General features: G+C 39.3%; 1 protein-coding gene across 2 annotated transcripts in view; it reads right to left on the bottom strand.

Moving 5' to 3' along the window:
- Positions 1–16,900, bottom strand: part of dmd (dystrophin) — a 586,555-nt gene that overhangs the window by 187,707 nt on the left and 381,948 nt on the right. For both annotated transcript variants that reach the window (XM_061978041.1, XM_061978050.1), the window contains 4 exons: positions 14,396–14,416; positions 11,045–11,167; positions 6,803–6,975; positions 6,527–6,662 (listed from right to left, as the gene is read on the bottom strand). In XM_061978041.1, coding sequence (XP_061834025.1) covers positions 6,527–6,662; positions 6,803–6,975; positions 11,045–11,167; positions 14,396–14,416 — 453 coding nt within the window. The remainder of the gene's footprint in view (positions 1–6,526; positions 6,663–6,802; positions 6,976–11,044; positions 11,168–14,395; positions 14,417–16,900) is intronic.

Raw genomic sequence — 16,900 nt, 5'->3', positions numbered from 1 at the left:
ATGGTTTAAGTGACAAGCTTTCAATCCAAACCATATACACTGTTTGCGGACAAGAAGATAAGACAGCCTTCAAACTTAATCCAAGAGTAGTTTACCATATATATATATATATATATATATATATATATATATATATATATATATATATATATATATATATATATATATATATATGTATATACCACATCCTCCCACCTCCAAAGGCATGCACCTGGGGATAGGTTGACTGGCAACACTAAATTGGCCCTAGTGTGTGAATGTGAGTGTGAATGTTGTCTGTCTATCTGTGTTGGCCCTGTGATGAGGTGGCGACTTGTCCAGGGTGTACCCCGCCTTACGCCCGAATGCAGCTGATCGGTATCGTTTTTTTTATTATCGTTATCGTTTTTTTAAATCAACATAAAAAACACAAGATACACTTACAATTAGTGCAACAACCCAAAAAACCTTCCTCCCCCATTTACACTCATTCACACTAAAGGGTTGTTTATTTCTGTTATTAATATTCTGGTTCCTACATTATATATCAATATATATCAATACAGTCTGCAAGGGATACAGTCCGTAAGCACACATGATTGTGCGTGCTGCTGGTCCACTAATAGTACTAACCTTTAACAGTTAATTGTACTCATTTTCATTAATTACTAGTTTCTATGTAACTGTTTTTATATTGTTTTACTTTCTTTTTTATTCAAGAAAATGTTTTTAATTTATTTATCTTATTTCATTTTATTAATATTTTAAAAAAGGACTTTATCTTCACCATACCTGGTTGTCCAAATTAGGCATAACAATGTGTTAATTCCACGACTGTATATATCAGTATCGGTTGATATTTAAAGAGTTGGACAATATCGGAATATCGGCAAAAAGCCATTATCGGACATCCCTAGTATTTTCCCATTATAATGAATTATATTTAGTAAAGAGTAATTACGTTAGTAACTCAATTACTGTTCGGTAAAGTAACGGGTAACAATAATTATTACTTTTTTTTTAAAATATGATTGAAACTTGCAAACTTTATAGCACACGCAAAGATGATTGACTAAACTAGTGCACTGAGGGATTGTGTTCTCCATTTAAGAAACACAATCCTTTTAGCATGTCTGTCTTCATGAATATGCAGAATATATGCTGATCATCAGAATGATCACAATACTCGGAGGAGGAGATGCCAATGCAATCATTCACCACACGCAATGTGATTTATCCATCATAAGACTGTTTTGCGACCACTGTTTTGGTGTCTATATTTAGCAAGTTTTGAATGTGTGTACAAACTGGCAGACAAATGGCTGTGCTGTGATCAGAAGGAGGCTGTCAGTGCAATATGACCGTCGATGGAAAGAGAGAATCTTCCTTTCTCGTGTCGGCCAAACCGACATACTTCTGGCATATATACATAATATAACAATATTAGACCTAACATTACATTTTTGAGCCTATCCAAATACAACACGCTGGACAGTGAGTGCAAACTGTAAAATTGTGTGTACAATTAGTGGGCGTGTTGCGTGTGATCTACTAAGACTACCTGTCCAATTGAAAAGTGGGGCAGACCGCCTTACTCAAATGACTTGTGTGTACTACTGGCATCATGTGTTATTATGTTCTCCAACCTGTGTGCAATGGTATTGAACTAGCAGCCAATCTACAATCTATAACACCTTTTCTGCATATAAAATTGCAATCTATAGAAAACAGAAACCATTTTCAGCACACTGACAGTGCGCTCTGCAGGGAGGCGGTGGACTCTCTCAACAGCTGCGCATTCATGCATCTGGAATGATCCAACTGCAAAAGAATGCGTATCAAAATATGTTTTTTTCATATATTATAATAACATCTCCTATATGAAAAAACGAACAGCATTGGAAAAATAACACCAATACACACCCATCCATCCATCCTACCACTTGTCCCTCTCAAGATCGCGGGGTTGCTGGAGCCTATGCCAGCTGCGTTCGGGCGGCAGGCGAGGTACACCCAGGACAAGTCGCCACCTCATCGCAGGCCAACAACATTCACACTCACATTCACACACTAGGGCCAATTTAGTGTTGCCAATCAACCTATCCCCAGGTGCATGTCTTTGGAGGTGGGAGGAAGCCGGAGTACCCACGCAGTCACGGGGAGAACATGCAAACTCCACACAGAAAGATCCCGAGGCCGGGATTGAACTCACGACTACTCAGGACCATCGTATTGTGAGGCTGACGCACTAACCCCTCTTCCACCGTGCTGCCAATATATATCCATCCATCCATTTTCTACCGCTTATTCCCTTTGGGGTCGCGGGGGGCGCTGGAGCCTATCTCAGCTACAATCGGGCGGAAGGCGGGGTACACCCTGGACAAGTCGCCACCTCATCGCAGGGCCAACACAGATAGACAGACAACATTCACACTCACATCCACACAATATATATATATATATATATATCAAATCACCAAAATGATTCCCGGGCGCGGCCACCGCTGCTGCCCACTGCTCCCCTCACCTCCCAGGGGGTGATCAAGGGTGATGGGTCAAATGCAGAGAATAATCTCGCCACACCTAGTGTGTGTGTGACAATCATTGGTACTTTAACTTTAACTTTAACTTTATATACAAACCCTGTTTCCATATGAGTTGGGAAATTAGTTTAGATGTTAATATAAACGGAATACAATGATTTGCAAATCATTTTCAACCCATATTCAGTTGAATATGCTACAAAGACAACACATTTGATGTTCAAACTGATAAACATTTTTTTTTGTGCAAATAATCATTAACTTTAGAATTTGATGCCAGCAACACGTGACAAAGAAGTTGGGAAAAGTGGCAATAAATACTGATAAAGTTGAGGAATGCTCATTAAACACTTATTTGTAACATCCCACAGGTGAACAGGCAAATTGGGAACAGGTGGGTGCCATGATTGGGTATAAAAGTAGATTCCATGAAATGCTCAGTCATTCACAAACAAGGATGGGGCGAGGGTCACCACTTTGTCAACAAATGCCTGAGCAAATTGTTGAACAGTTTAAAAAAACCTTTCTCAACAAGCTATTGCAAGGAATTTAGGGATTTCACCATCTACGGTCCGTAATATCATCAAAGGGTTCAGAGAATCTGGAGAAATCACTGCACGTAAGCAGCTAAGCCCGTGACCTTCGGTCCCTCAGGCTGTACTGCATCAACAAGCGACATCAGTGTGTAAAGGACATCACCACATGGGCTCAGGAACACTTCAGAAACCCACTGTTAGTAACTGCAGTTGGTCGCTACATCTGTAAGTGCAAGTTAAAACTCTCCTATGCAAGGCGAAAACCGTTTATCAACAACACCCAGAAACGCCGTCGGCTTCGCTGGGCCTGAGCTCATCTAAGATGGACTGATACAAAGTGGAAAAGTGTTCTGTGGTCTGACGAGTCCACATTTCAAATTGTTTTTGGAAACTGTGGACGTCGTGTCCTCGGACCAAAGAGGAAAAGAACCATCCGGATTGTTATAGGCGCAAAGTTGAAAAGCCAGCATCTGTGATGGTATGGGGGTGTATTAGTGCCCAAGACATGGGTAACTTACACATCTGTGAAGGCGCCATTAATGCTGAAAGGTACATACAGGTTTTGGAGCAACAATAAGCATATCCAAGCAACGTTACCATGGACTCTCCTGCTTAATTCAGCAAGACAATGCCAAGCCACGTGTTACATCAACGTGGCTTCATAGTAAAAGAGTGCGGGTACTAGACTGGCCTGCCTGTAGTCCAGACCTGTCTCCCATCTCATCACAGGGCCAACACAGATAGACAGACAACATTCACACTCACATTCACACACTATGGCCAATTTAGTGTTGCCAATCAACCTATCCCCAGGTGCATGTCTTTGGAGGTGGGAGGAAGCCGGAGTACCCGGAGGAAACCCACGCAGTCACAGGTAGAACATGCAAACTCCACACAGAAAGACCCAGAGCCCGGGGATCGAACCCAGGACCTTCGTATTGTGAGGCACACGCACTAAACCCTGTTCCACCGTGCTGCTTGGTGTCGCAGCAGACACCAAAACGAATACATTTAATTGCTTTTAATCAGCCGCTTAAGTCATTCAGCAGCTATAAACAATTCTAAAATGATATTGCTGAAAAGACGACATGTCTAATATTTTTTATTCATGACAGTCCATATATGTTGGCTAGCCTAGTTTGGAGGGAGGATTCTCTGTCCATCGTCTGTCTTTGGAGCGCAATCGTCTCTTTTTTTACTAATATTTCTGCGTAACTGCCAGTTTGCACATACCTTTTAGACGTACTAAAAAAACATGCAAAATAGCGCCTACAAAACAGCGATCAGTCTGCGTGCTGAATGATTGTATTTGCATGTTTTCCTTATACCCAATCATGGCACCCACCTGTTCCCAATTTGCCTGTTCACCTGTGGGATGTTCCAAATAAGTGTTTGATGAGCATTCCTCAACTTTATCAGTATTTATTGCCACCTTTCCCAACTTCTTTGTCACGTGTTGCTGGCATCAAATTCTAAAGTTAATGATTATTTGCAAAAAAAAAAAAATGTTTATCAGTTTGAACATCAAAATATGTTGTCTTTGTAGCATATTCAACTGAATATGGGTTGAAAATGATTTGCAAATCATTGTATTCCGTTTATATTTACATCTAACACAATTTCCCAACTCGTATTGAAACGGGGTTTGTACATGAGGCCCCTGAAGTTTTACCTTTGATTGCAGCGACTATGGTTTCAAACAGGGTGAGCACCACTTTATATCATGTTTGTTTTGGCCACATCCATCTTCCTCTTCACCCCCTTCCGGACCGACAATTTTTTTTTACCGCTTATGTTCAGTTTCCAAAACAAATGGAGCAATGACAGTTCGCTGGAATCACGATAAAGAAGCATCTCCTACTGAATTGTGATTGCACAGTGCGTGCAGATCTTATGCACATGACTACTTTCAAAAGATTTGCGTGTTTATAAGGGGGCGTGCCCTGGGTGCACAGCCACGCAAAGGTCTGCGATAAATTCCACGTTGTTTGCGATGTAACAAAAGAATGTGCTTGAAATTAGGCGTGCGCACACTTTATTACGTCTGGATTTTTTTCTTACTTAAATTATTTTCTAGATTTGAACATACATCAATTTTTAATAGGAAATCCATGCAACTCTTCACACATGAGACCCCAGGTCCTAAGTTAAAGTACTGTACAAAAGGGTGCCAAGTGAGACAATCATGGAATAAAGTTGTGTGACCTATGGTAAGGTCCCTGGTTTGAGTTTACTGATTCTAATTAAGACCAGCAAGCTCACGCCAGCGAGAAAATAGACAAAGTGGGAACAATTCACCAGGTTAAGTTTCATGAATCCCACTTGAACGTTTTTTAAGAAACTTTCTCAAGCGCAGACAAAACAATATTATTTTAATAACTAGTACCTCTACTGTATAAATGCTATTTACTTCAAATAATAAATGCTATTTTATGCAAATATATATCTCCCAAGCGATGTTTGCAAGTGGGTTTTCCAGCATGCCTTGCAGGTTAAAATGTGTATGAAATACTAGTGTTTTGCATGTTAGTGTGTAAGTGTTTGTTTTGAACCCTGCATAGTCTGGGTGGTATAGTTACATTGTGATGTTTTGTTGGTAGCAACATGTGTTAGGTACAGTATTTGGTTCCGACTGGTTTGTGCTATTTGAGTGCAGTACTAAAGTCTGAATTATTTGTCCTGCAATTGCTGATACGCCAAATACAGTTTGCTATACGGTATATTACATTTTTGACCAATGTAAAGCAGTGGCCCTCAACCTTTTTGTAACTGCGGACCGGTCAATGCTTGAAAATGTGTCCCACCGACCAAGGGGTGGGGGGGGATGTTTTTTTTGTCATAAAAAAATACAATCATGTGTGCTTACGGACTGTATCCCTGCAGACTGTATTGATATATATTGATATATAATGTAGGAACCAGAATATTAATAACAGAAAGAAACAACCTTTTTGTGCGAATGAGTGTGAATGAGGAGGGAGGTTTTTTGGGTTGGTACACTAATTGTAAGTGTATCTTGTGTTTTTTATGTTGATTTAATAAAAAATAAAAAAATTAATATATATATATATACAGTGTATATATATATATATATATATATATATATATATATATATATATATATATTTTTTTTTTTAATTTCTTGTGCGGCCCGGTACCAATCGATCCATGGACCGGTACCGGGCCGCGGCCCGGTGGTTGGGGACCACTGATGTAAAGGACAAACATTAAAATAAAAAACACTTCAATTATGGCACAAAATGGCAAATTCTCCTGAACATAAAAAACTAAACAAAAACCCAAACATCTAAAAGTCGCGAACATTCGGGTTGTGAATGCAGGATCTCGAATCTGTGAGGGGTTAATATATATTGGTATTTTAAGTTGCATAATACCGTATCATAGAACTGGAGAATCGCAAACAATACAATTGTCTCAGTTATGACACTTAAAGGGGCTGTTTGTTACCCTGAGGTGCTGCTTTTGTGCTGCTGGGTCGCTTGCGGCCATCTTGAGGGCATCTTCGGCTTCATGAAGCCACTCCTCAAGCGCCCTCTGATCCGAAACAAACTTTTGCCACTTGGAGTTGCAGCTCTGCCAGCGCCTGAAATTGCGCACACACACACACACACACACACACACACACACACACACACACACACACACACACACACACACACACACACACACACAATTTAGCTTCCTCCTGCTCAAAATCTACGATATTCGATGTTCCTGGCTTACATTAGCCGGTCTTTGTGCAGCTTGTTCAGTTTGTCCCAGTTGTTTCGTAGGAGGGCAGCACTTTCCTGGATCCACTGGGCTTCCATTGGTCGTGCTCTAGACGCCACTTCCTGTCTACGTGTTAAGGCAGCCTCCACTGGGCCTCGCAGTTTGTCGATGCTCACTTTGACTTCCTGTAAAAAGTTATAGGTCATAGTTGAGTTTTTGTTAAATTACATAGGCTGTGTTACGATTGGCACACTTCCGTACTTACACTTAAGTCTTTTGAGTGCTTCAGTATGTTCACACAGAGCGATACGTCAACATTAATTTCTCTGTCAATATCCATCCATCCATTTTCTAACCCTTGTCCCTCTCGGGTCGGGGTACACCCTGGACAAGTCACCACCTCATCACAGGGCCAACACAGATAGACAGACAACATTCACACTCACATTCACACACTAGGGCCAATTCTCGTGCTGCCAGTCAGCCTATCCCCGGGGTCGGCAACCCGCGGCTCAAGAACCGCATGCGGCTCTTTAGTGCCGCCCTAGTGGCTCCCTGTAGCTTTTTAAAAAATGTATGAAAATGGAAAAAGATAAGGGGAAAAATATATGTTTTGTTTTAATATTGTTTCTGTAGGAAGACAAACATGACACAAACCTCCCTAATTGTTGGATAGCCCACTGTTTAATATTTCAAGGTTCAAGGTTTTTTTTGTCACATGCAGAATACACCACAGTGAAATGCTTTTTTCCATACTCTTCAGATATTGCGTACAGTGAGATCCAAACACTAGTTGCTGAATCTAATACACTAAATCAGGGGTCACCAACCTTTTTGAAACCAAGAGCTACTTCTTGGGTACTGATTAATGCGAAGGGCTACCAGTTTGATACACACTTAAATAAATTGCCAGAAATAACCAATTTGCTCAATTTACCTTTAACTCTATGTTATTATTAATAATTAATGATATTTATCTTTGTGGAAACACGGATCATCTTAATGATTTCTCACAATAAATATATATAGAAACAGATAAATATCAATATGCAACACTTTATTTTTATATTTTCTCTAAGTGCACATTTTTCAAATTGAACATTTTCAAATGATCTATTCTAAGACAGTCTTGTGAAATCACAATATCCCATTTTAACTAGCTAGCCACTAACATTTTTTAACAAATCATGAATTACTTTGCATCAGGTTTGTACAAATAATAACTCATGTAAAATACAAAAAAATACAAAAATGAAAATTAAATTTTGAAACATAGTTTATCTTCAATTTCGACTCTTTAAAATTCAAAATTTAACCGAAAAAAAGAAGAGAAAAACTAGCTAATTCGAATCTTTTTGAAAAAATAAAAAAAATAAATGATGGAACATCATTAGTAATTTTTCCTGATTAAGATTAATTTTAGAATTTTGATGACATGTTTTAAATAGGTTAAAATCCAATCTGCACTTAGTTAGAATATATAACAAATTGGACCAAGCTATATTTATAACAAAGACAAATCATTATTTCTTCTAGATTTTCCAGAACAAAATTTTTAAAAGGAATTCAAAAGACTTTGAAATAAGATTTAAATTTGATTCAGATTTTCTAGATTTGCCAGAATAATTTTTTTGAATTTTGATCATAATAAGTTTGAAGACATTTTTCACAAATATTCTTCATCGAAGCTAAAATGAAGAATTAAATTACAATTTATTTATTATTCTTTACAATAAAAATTTTTTTTTACTTGAACATTGATTTAAATTGTCAGGAAAGAAGAGGAAGGAATTTAAAAGGTAAAAAGGTATACGTGTTTAAAAATCCTAAAATCATTTTTAAGGTTGTATTTTTTCTCTAAAATTGTCTTTCTGAAAGTCATAAGAAGCAAAGTAAAAAAATAAATGAATTTATTTAAACAAGTGAAGACCAAGTCTTTAAAATATTTTCTTTGATTTTCAAATTCTATTTGAGTTTTGTCTCTCTTAGAATTAAAAATGTCGAGCAAAGCGAGACCAGCTTGCTAGTAAATAAATACAATTTAAAAAATAGAGGCAGCTCACTGGTAAGTGCCGCTATTTGAGCTATTTTTAGAACAGGCCAGCGGGCTACTCATCTGGTCCTTACGGGCTACCTGGTGCCCGCGGGCACCGCGTTGGTGACCCCTGCACTAAATACAAAAAATACAACAATTTCAATAGCTCTGATGTACATTAATTACAAGACAATAAGTTGCACAATAAGTCCCAGTAGTTATGGTAGAAGTATCAGTACAAGTAAAAGTACAGTAGTCACATACAGTACCAGTGCAATATCAAATAGTATAACAGTATATACAGTATAGGAAGTAATAAATATTAAGGTGTCTACAGTTCTTTTGGCAGTTGAGTAGTGACAGTAGTATGAACAGAGGTAATGGAACAGTATGACTTCTTTATACTCTTGTTTTTACATTATTTACAGTCTTTGAATTAAGAGTATTGTAGTCCGGTAATTACAGTGGTAAATAAAGTGATTCTTGTGCGTGCAGTTTTGTGCAATTGTGATAAGTGTTAATCAGCGGTGCAGTTGAGCACTCTGATGGCTTGGGGATAGAAGCTCCTCCTGAGTCTCTCTGTGTTGGCCATGAGACTCCGGTAGTGCTTGCCTGACCGCAGCAGTGAGAAGAGGCAGTTGCTTGGGTGGCTCGAGTCCCTCACTATCCTCTTGGCCTTGGATCTACACCGCCTGGTGTAGATGTTGCAGATGGTTGGGAGCACACCTCCGATGGTGCGCTTGGCTGATCTGGCCACTCTCTGCAGTCTGTTGCGGTCGTGTGCGGTGCTATTCCCAAACCAGGAGGTGATGTTTCCAGTCATGACACTCTCTGTTGTGCATGAGTAGAAGTTTCTGAGGATCTTGTGGTTTAGTTTGAACTTCCTGAGTCTCCTGAGGAAGTAGAGACGCTGTCGTGCCTTTTTCACCACGTTGTCTATGTGTGTGGTCCAGGACAGGTCTTCTGATATTGTCACTCCGAGGTATTTGAAGTTGGTCACTCTCTCGACCGGCGTCCCGTCTATGCTGAGTGGACTGTAGTTCCTTGCCCCCCGTCTCCTAAAATCCACTATAATCTCCTTGGTCTTGCTGACGTTCAAGGCGAGGTGGTTCTCCTGACACCATAGTGCCAGGTTCTTCACTTCACTCAGGTAGGCCGTCTCATTGTTACCGGAGATCAGGCCCACCACAGCTGTGTCGTCAGCAAATTTCACAATGGAGTTGGTGGTGGTGTTTTCAGCCACACAGTCATGTGTGTAGAGTGAATAGAGGAGGGGGCTCAGAGCGCAGCCCTGGGGGGCACCGGCGTTGAGGATGATGGTTGATGAGGTGCAGTTCCCTGCTCTCACCACTTGTGGTCTGCCTGTCAGGAAATCCAGGACCCACTGACAGAGGGTTGAGTTCAAGCCCATGTCCTTGAGCTTGATGACGAGTTTGGATGGGACTATGGTGTTGAATGCTGAACTGTAGTCTATGAACAGCATTCTCACATAGTTCCCCTGCCTTTTGTCCAGGTGTGTCGTGGCGGTATGCAATACGTGTGCGATTGCATCGTCGGTTGACCTGTTTGGGCGGTATGCAAATTGCAGGGGGTCTAGTGAGGGGGAGGGAGGAGCATATGTGGTCTTTGATTAGCTTCTCAAAGCATTTCATGGCTATGGGGGTGAGGGCTACGGGCCGGTAGTCGTTGAGGCAGGCAGGGGCAGATTTTTGTGTTTATGCTTCACTGCTGAGAATATTTGGCTAGCCCCTATAGGTCAGGAAAAAACATAGAAGGCTATATCATCCCTAAAAGCCTGTTTCGCAGGTTTCCCTGCTCATCAAAGGGAAACCTGCGAAACACGCTTGTAGGGATGATATAGCCTCTTGTGTTTTTTCCTGACCTAACGTGTATATATATATATATATATATATATATATATATATATATATATATATATATATATATATTTATATATATATATATACACACACATTATAAATAAAGGCCGCACTCTTGAGTGACTATTTTAGCCAATTTAAGTGCAACAACCGGGTACTGACCGTACTTGTACAAAGTGAGACACGTAAAAATTGTTAAGTACACACTGTACACAACATTACACTAACTTATTCAAGTGCACTGACGGAAGTATTAAATTCGAGTTACAGCTATCATGTTCACTTTAAGTTCAGGTTGGCTTTCGGACCCAAAACCACCAAGTGATGTTCATTACTGACCTGAAGGCAGTGTTCTTGTTGAGGTAGGTTGTAATAAGAGGCCGGCCAGTACTCTGGAGAGTTCAGCTTGAAGTCTGCCTCTGACACGGAACGTAGCAGCACCTGCAGCTCTGTCAGGTAATCCTGCACACGTACACACACGCATGATGTGAATGAAACACGCATGTTTACAAATCCAGAGAGAGGAAAGTTGAGTGTTTACAGAAACTAATCTGGGACTCACTTCTAACCTAAATGAAAAGCAATTTTAATTTCAATTATGGGACTTTTATTAATTGTTGTATTAAAAAATTGATCTGTGAATTCCCAGACTGTTTCTTACTATAATCACACCACTCATTCCTAATGTTTATCTTGATCATGCATTTAAAAATAGCCAAGGCTGAGAAAACATTGCTCCCACAGTGCCAACAAAACTGCTGTAACACAAGCTAATGCATCAAAGCACGTCATGACTATTTACTAATGCCATGCAAATACAGGAGGTCCTTGTCTAACAGCATTTCAGTGTTACGTACACACGTCCATAAATTAATACTACAGTGAAAAAAGAAAATACATTTAGTAACGTGCCTGTGGTAGAAGAGTATGTACAGTTGGACGGCACATTTGTTATGTTTCTCTAACTTTTTTTCTTCAAAATGTCTGGTCCATGCTGTTCAAATGTCGGGACCATCATGATAGCATCTTTGAACATGTTAAAGAAGCTGCTACGGTGAAATGGACAGTGACAACAAAGCAGCGTAGGGTGCCAATATTATTGGACTTCCTTCGAAGGCTGGACAAATGATCACATTTTATTCTAAGTTTCGATTTTGGCTTCTCGCAAGCATAAAAACATTGTAATCGAAATAAACGCAATGTGCATGCAAAATCCTCAAGCTTGCAACGGTGGAACATCCATCCATTTTTTATCTCTCGGGTCACAAGGTGTGCTGGAGCCTATCCCACCTTATCGCAGGGCCAACACAAATAGACAACATTCACACACGAGAGCCAATTTAGTGTTGCCAATCAACTTAGTGAAAAAAGAGCACGTCTTCCGGAAGTTTGGGATGTCACCATGGTTGCTACTTTGTATTTGACACAGCTCTCGTATGCCTAATCAATAATCACTAAACTCAACAATAAAAGTAAGGCCATATGATTTCCACGTTAATGTAACCACGGACGGAATTACAGATATGGCTAATAAAACGGAATCCTCTGTGAAACGCAGAATGTCACGGAAATTGATGTAAATGTGAGTGAAATGTTGTCATTGTGAGGAGATGGAATAATGTGACTGTGACCGCTCATTCATCCCCGAAAAACTGAACCAATGTCGAGATGGCCACTTGAAACAACAACTAAACTACAAAGTCAAAGATAGCGAGAACAACACATCTCATATGCCTGTGTTGTTGTGAACGACATCGTAGATGTAATATCAATGTACAAACAGGCAACAGTTGCAAATTGAGTCTTTATTCAAACAGCCTCAACTTGTCTCCACACGTCAAGCTCAGAACAACAACACACTTCCCCCTTTACAATAACAGCGGGTCTGACTGTGCTAAAAAATATAAAAGTTTCAAAAAAGTACCTGACACAAGCATAATGCACTTAAAGCGCAAACTTGTTTATTTACGGAATTATTATAATTTGATTTAAAATACTGGTCAAAATTGTCTAAAGATGTATTGCACCAGTACAAGTGAGGATTTTTGCATTAAATGAACGGTCATTTGATTAAATTCTACTAATGACACAAAAAGCGTAAAAAGATGAAAATTAAAACAGAAAGACTGAATTTTATTTTCCAATTCAAATTAAAAACGTCTCCGGTTCGCAATTGGTTTTCATATTGCTGTTATTTCAATTTATTGTTGTTACTGTTATTGTTTTACTTGTTTATTCATGACTAACATATCTTTTTGTTCTTTTAAATTATATCTCAAGTTGAGTTTTGGTGGTACAATAAATACTCATGTTTTCAAATGAATTATGTTATTTATTTTCAATATCAATTTCAAAAATAATCGAAGTTATTATTTTTGCAATAATAGTCCAACTCTACTATTTACCAATAAGCCAGTTCCTCTCACCCTTGCAACACCTCTTTCTGTGTGATATAGTTCACTTTTATTTTATTATAATTTATATGTAATTAATGTGTTATGGTACACTGTGAGTAACCTAGGTGTTTATTTAGATATAATTGAATTAAATTGTACACACACACAGTCATATATATATATATATATATATATATAAATAATTTGGGATCGGCGTGGCTCAGATGGTAGAGCAGCCGTGCCAGCAACTTTTGGGTTGCAGGTTCGATCTCATTGTCCACGATCCTAACCACGGCCGTTGTGTCTTGGCGAAGACACTTCACCCACGTTGTTCCCAGTGGCACCTACACTGGTGTATGAATGTGCAGGATTCCACCAAAAAAATGTTTTTTAATCTCAATTAAACTTTCCAGGGTAAATAAAGATTTAAAGAAAAAAACAACGTCATAGGAACCTCACTTATGCGTAGACCAAGGACCTCCTGTATGCTCATCTCTCAGCATTTACACACGTTTTGGGGCACTTTGATATTTTTCACATTTTACCTGTTTATTAAACATACTAAAAACAATCCAGTGTAGTTTAGAGATTTTTTGTCTACAAAAAAAAACTACGGTCAAAGCGTGAGCAGTTGTTTAAGTCTATCAAATCTGATTAGTATAACATTTATCATTTTGGTCACAATATATGAACACCTCATAATGTTTCATCTCTAACCTGGCTCACCATATGCTAATATACTGAAAAGAAAAACAAGTTTCATGTAAGCTTTGTGTTAAGATAAAAACAAAACTAATATTTGAAGTATTGATTTGATAAGTTCACACAAAGAGGCATTCAAAGTTTATTGGTGTATTATTAATGAAATACATCATTAGATATTACACTTTGTCATCTTAACACAAAGCTGAGATGATATTGTTGCCTCGGCTATATTGGATTGGTTTTAGCATCTTTAATGTACATAATGTAGCAATGTACCTCCTGCATCCTTCAATGTTTCTTTTTGGAGCCCCATTTTTTTAAGTAAAGTTTCCTAATAATTCCTCTTCAGACTTGGACAGAATGCATCACGGCACGTCACACCATGGACTACAACTCCCAGAGAAGACTTTAACAGAAGTTACCATCCGAAAGGTTAATAGCAAAAAACTGCAGTGTCATCAGTTAAAATTAAATGTTGGTCTCTGAGATCAAAGAGAATGTGATGTCATATCTGCAATCTGTCCAAGGCATGCATCAGGCCTGGCGGTGCATGTGATGAGTGCACATTATTGGATGGAGGGATACATACATTGTCAGTGACGTCAGCAGACTGTAATGTTATTGGTTGGCATGCGGTGACACAGAACCAGACACAGCAACCCATGAGATTAAAATGGCAGACCTTTCTTTACATGAACATTTAAAACATGGAATGTGAGGCGAAGAAAAGCAAAATGAGAACTCCAATTATACCTCAAAGGGGGCAACCAAATTACGAACTCTATTAACTGTGATAAACCTAAGCCTCAATATTAAACCTAAAAGTGTATTATGAGGGCACAACTGAAGTAGTAAGTGGTATTACGCTCTAACTACAACCACACCCCGAATCTTATCCCCGTACCTAACCCGAAATGCGTCCATTCTCCCTTTTCTGTCTACACACCTTGTCTGTTTGTAAGTGCTCTGTGATTGTGCATTGCTGAACATGCTCCTCTGCTGTTTTTGATTCATTAGTACCGCGATACTATACTAGTACTGGTATACCGTACAACCCTAATATATATATATATATATATATATATATATATATATATGTCTTAATAAGGTTATCCAAAAAATAGTGCTCGATACCGTAGTAGAGCGCAATATATGTATGTGTGGGAAAAAAATCACAAGACTATTTCATCTCTACAGGCCTGTTTCATGAGGGGGGGTACCCTCGATCATCAGGAGGTTTTAATGGGAGCATTCGCATACCATGGTTTATATAGGGTACAGAGTGGGTGGGTACAGGCTGGCCTAGGGGCGTGGTGATTGGCTCATGTGTTACCTAGGAGGTGTTTCCGTCTATGGCGGCATGTTGTTACAATTTTGCTGCGCTTGTTGAGGGATGACAGGTCTGGACGGTAAATAATAAACAGTTTCTCTTTCAAGCATAGGTTGCATCTTTTATTACCACTATTGTAAGGTGTGCTGGATGCAAGAATTTGCCATGTTATTGAATATTCAACATTATTGTCTTTGAGGTCCCAAATGTGTTTGCTGAGTTCTGTGGTATTTCGCAGGTTTTTGTTCCTGAAAGAAGCCTTGTGATTGTTCCATCTGGTTTTGAATTCTCCCTCGGTTAATCCTACATATGTGTCGGATGTGTTAATGTCCTTGCGTATTACCTTAGATTGGTAGACAACTGATGTTTGTAAGCACCCCCGTTGAGAGGGCAATCAGGTTTCTTTCGACAGTTACATCCTTTGTTGGTTTTGGAGTCGCTCTGTCTGGGGGCCGACGGCTCATTTGCAATTGTTTTGTTGTGGTTTGAGATGATTTGTCGTATGTTGTTAATGCAGCTGTAGCTCAATTTAATGTTGTTCTTGTTGAATACTTTTCTTAGGATGTTGTCTTTGGGAAAGTGTTTGTCAATCAGATTGAGGAATTTGTGTCCAATGTTCGTTGAGACGTTTTTGCTGTATGGGGGGTTGTACCAGATGATGTTGTTTCGTTTTCTGTTCTTTTTTGGCTGGTTTCCTGGCGTGGGTTCATAGGTGAGGGTGAAATTGTATCCGCTTTCATCAAGTTTCTGTTCTTTTTTGGCTGGTTTCCTGGCGTGGGTTCATCTTGATGAAAGCGGATACAATTTCACCCTCACCTATGAACCCACGCCAGGAAACCAGCCAAAAAAGAACAGAAAACGAAACAACATCATCTGGTACAACCCCCCATACAGCAAAAACGTCTCAACGAACATTGGACACAAATTCCTCAATCTAATTGACAAACACTTTCCCAAAGACAACATCCTAAGAAAAGTATTCAACAAGAACAACATTAAATTGAGCTACAGCTGCATGAACAACATACGACAAATCATCTCAAACCACAACAAAACAATTGCAAATGAGCCGTCGGCCCCCAGACAGAGCGACTCCAAAACCAACAAAGGATGTAACTGTCGAAAGAAACCTGATTGCCCTCTCAACGGGGGGTGCTTACAAACATCAGTTGTCTACCAATCTAAGGTAATACGCAAGGACATTAACACATCCGACACATATGTAGGATTAACCGAGGGAGAATTCAAAACCAGATGGAACAATCACAAGGCTTCTTTCAGGAACAAAAACCTGCGAAATACCACAGAACTCAGCAAACACATTTGGGACCTCAAAGACAATAATGTTGAATATTCAATAACATGGCAAATTCTTGCATCCAGCACACCTTACAATAGTGGTAATAAAAGATGCAACCTATGCTTGAAAGAGAAACTGTTTATTATTTACCGTCCAGACCTGTCATCCCTCAACAAGCGCAGCGAAATTGTAACAACATGCCGCCATAGACGGAAACACCTCCTAGGTAACACATGAGCCAATCACCACGCCCCTAGGCCAGCCTGTATCCACCCACTCTGTACCCTATATAAACCATGGTATGCGAATGCTCCCATTAAAACCTCCTGATGATTGAGGGTACCCCCCCTCATGAAACAGGCCTGTAGAGATGAAATAGTCTTGTGATTTTTTCCCCACACATACATATATATATATATATATATATATATATATATATATATATATTTACACACGCACATACA

This window comes from Nerophis lumbriciformis, linkage group LG01 (genome assembly GCF_033978685.3).
Source record: "Nerophis lumbriciformis linkage group LG01, RoL_Nlum_v2.1, whole genome shotgun sequence".
Taxonomy (NCBI): domain Eukaryota; kingdom Metazoa; phylum Chordata; class Actinopteri; order Syngnathiformes; family Syngnathidae; genus Nerophis; species Nerophis lumbriciformis.
The sequence above is the reverse complement of the archived record's forward strand: the minus strand, read 5'-3'. Positions and strand labels throughout refer to the sequence as shown.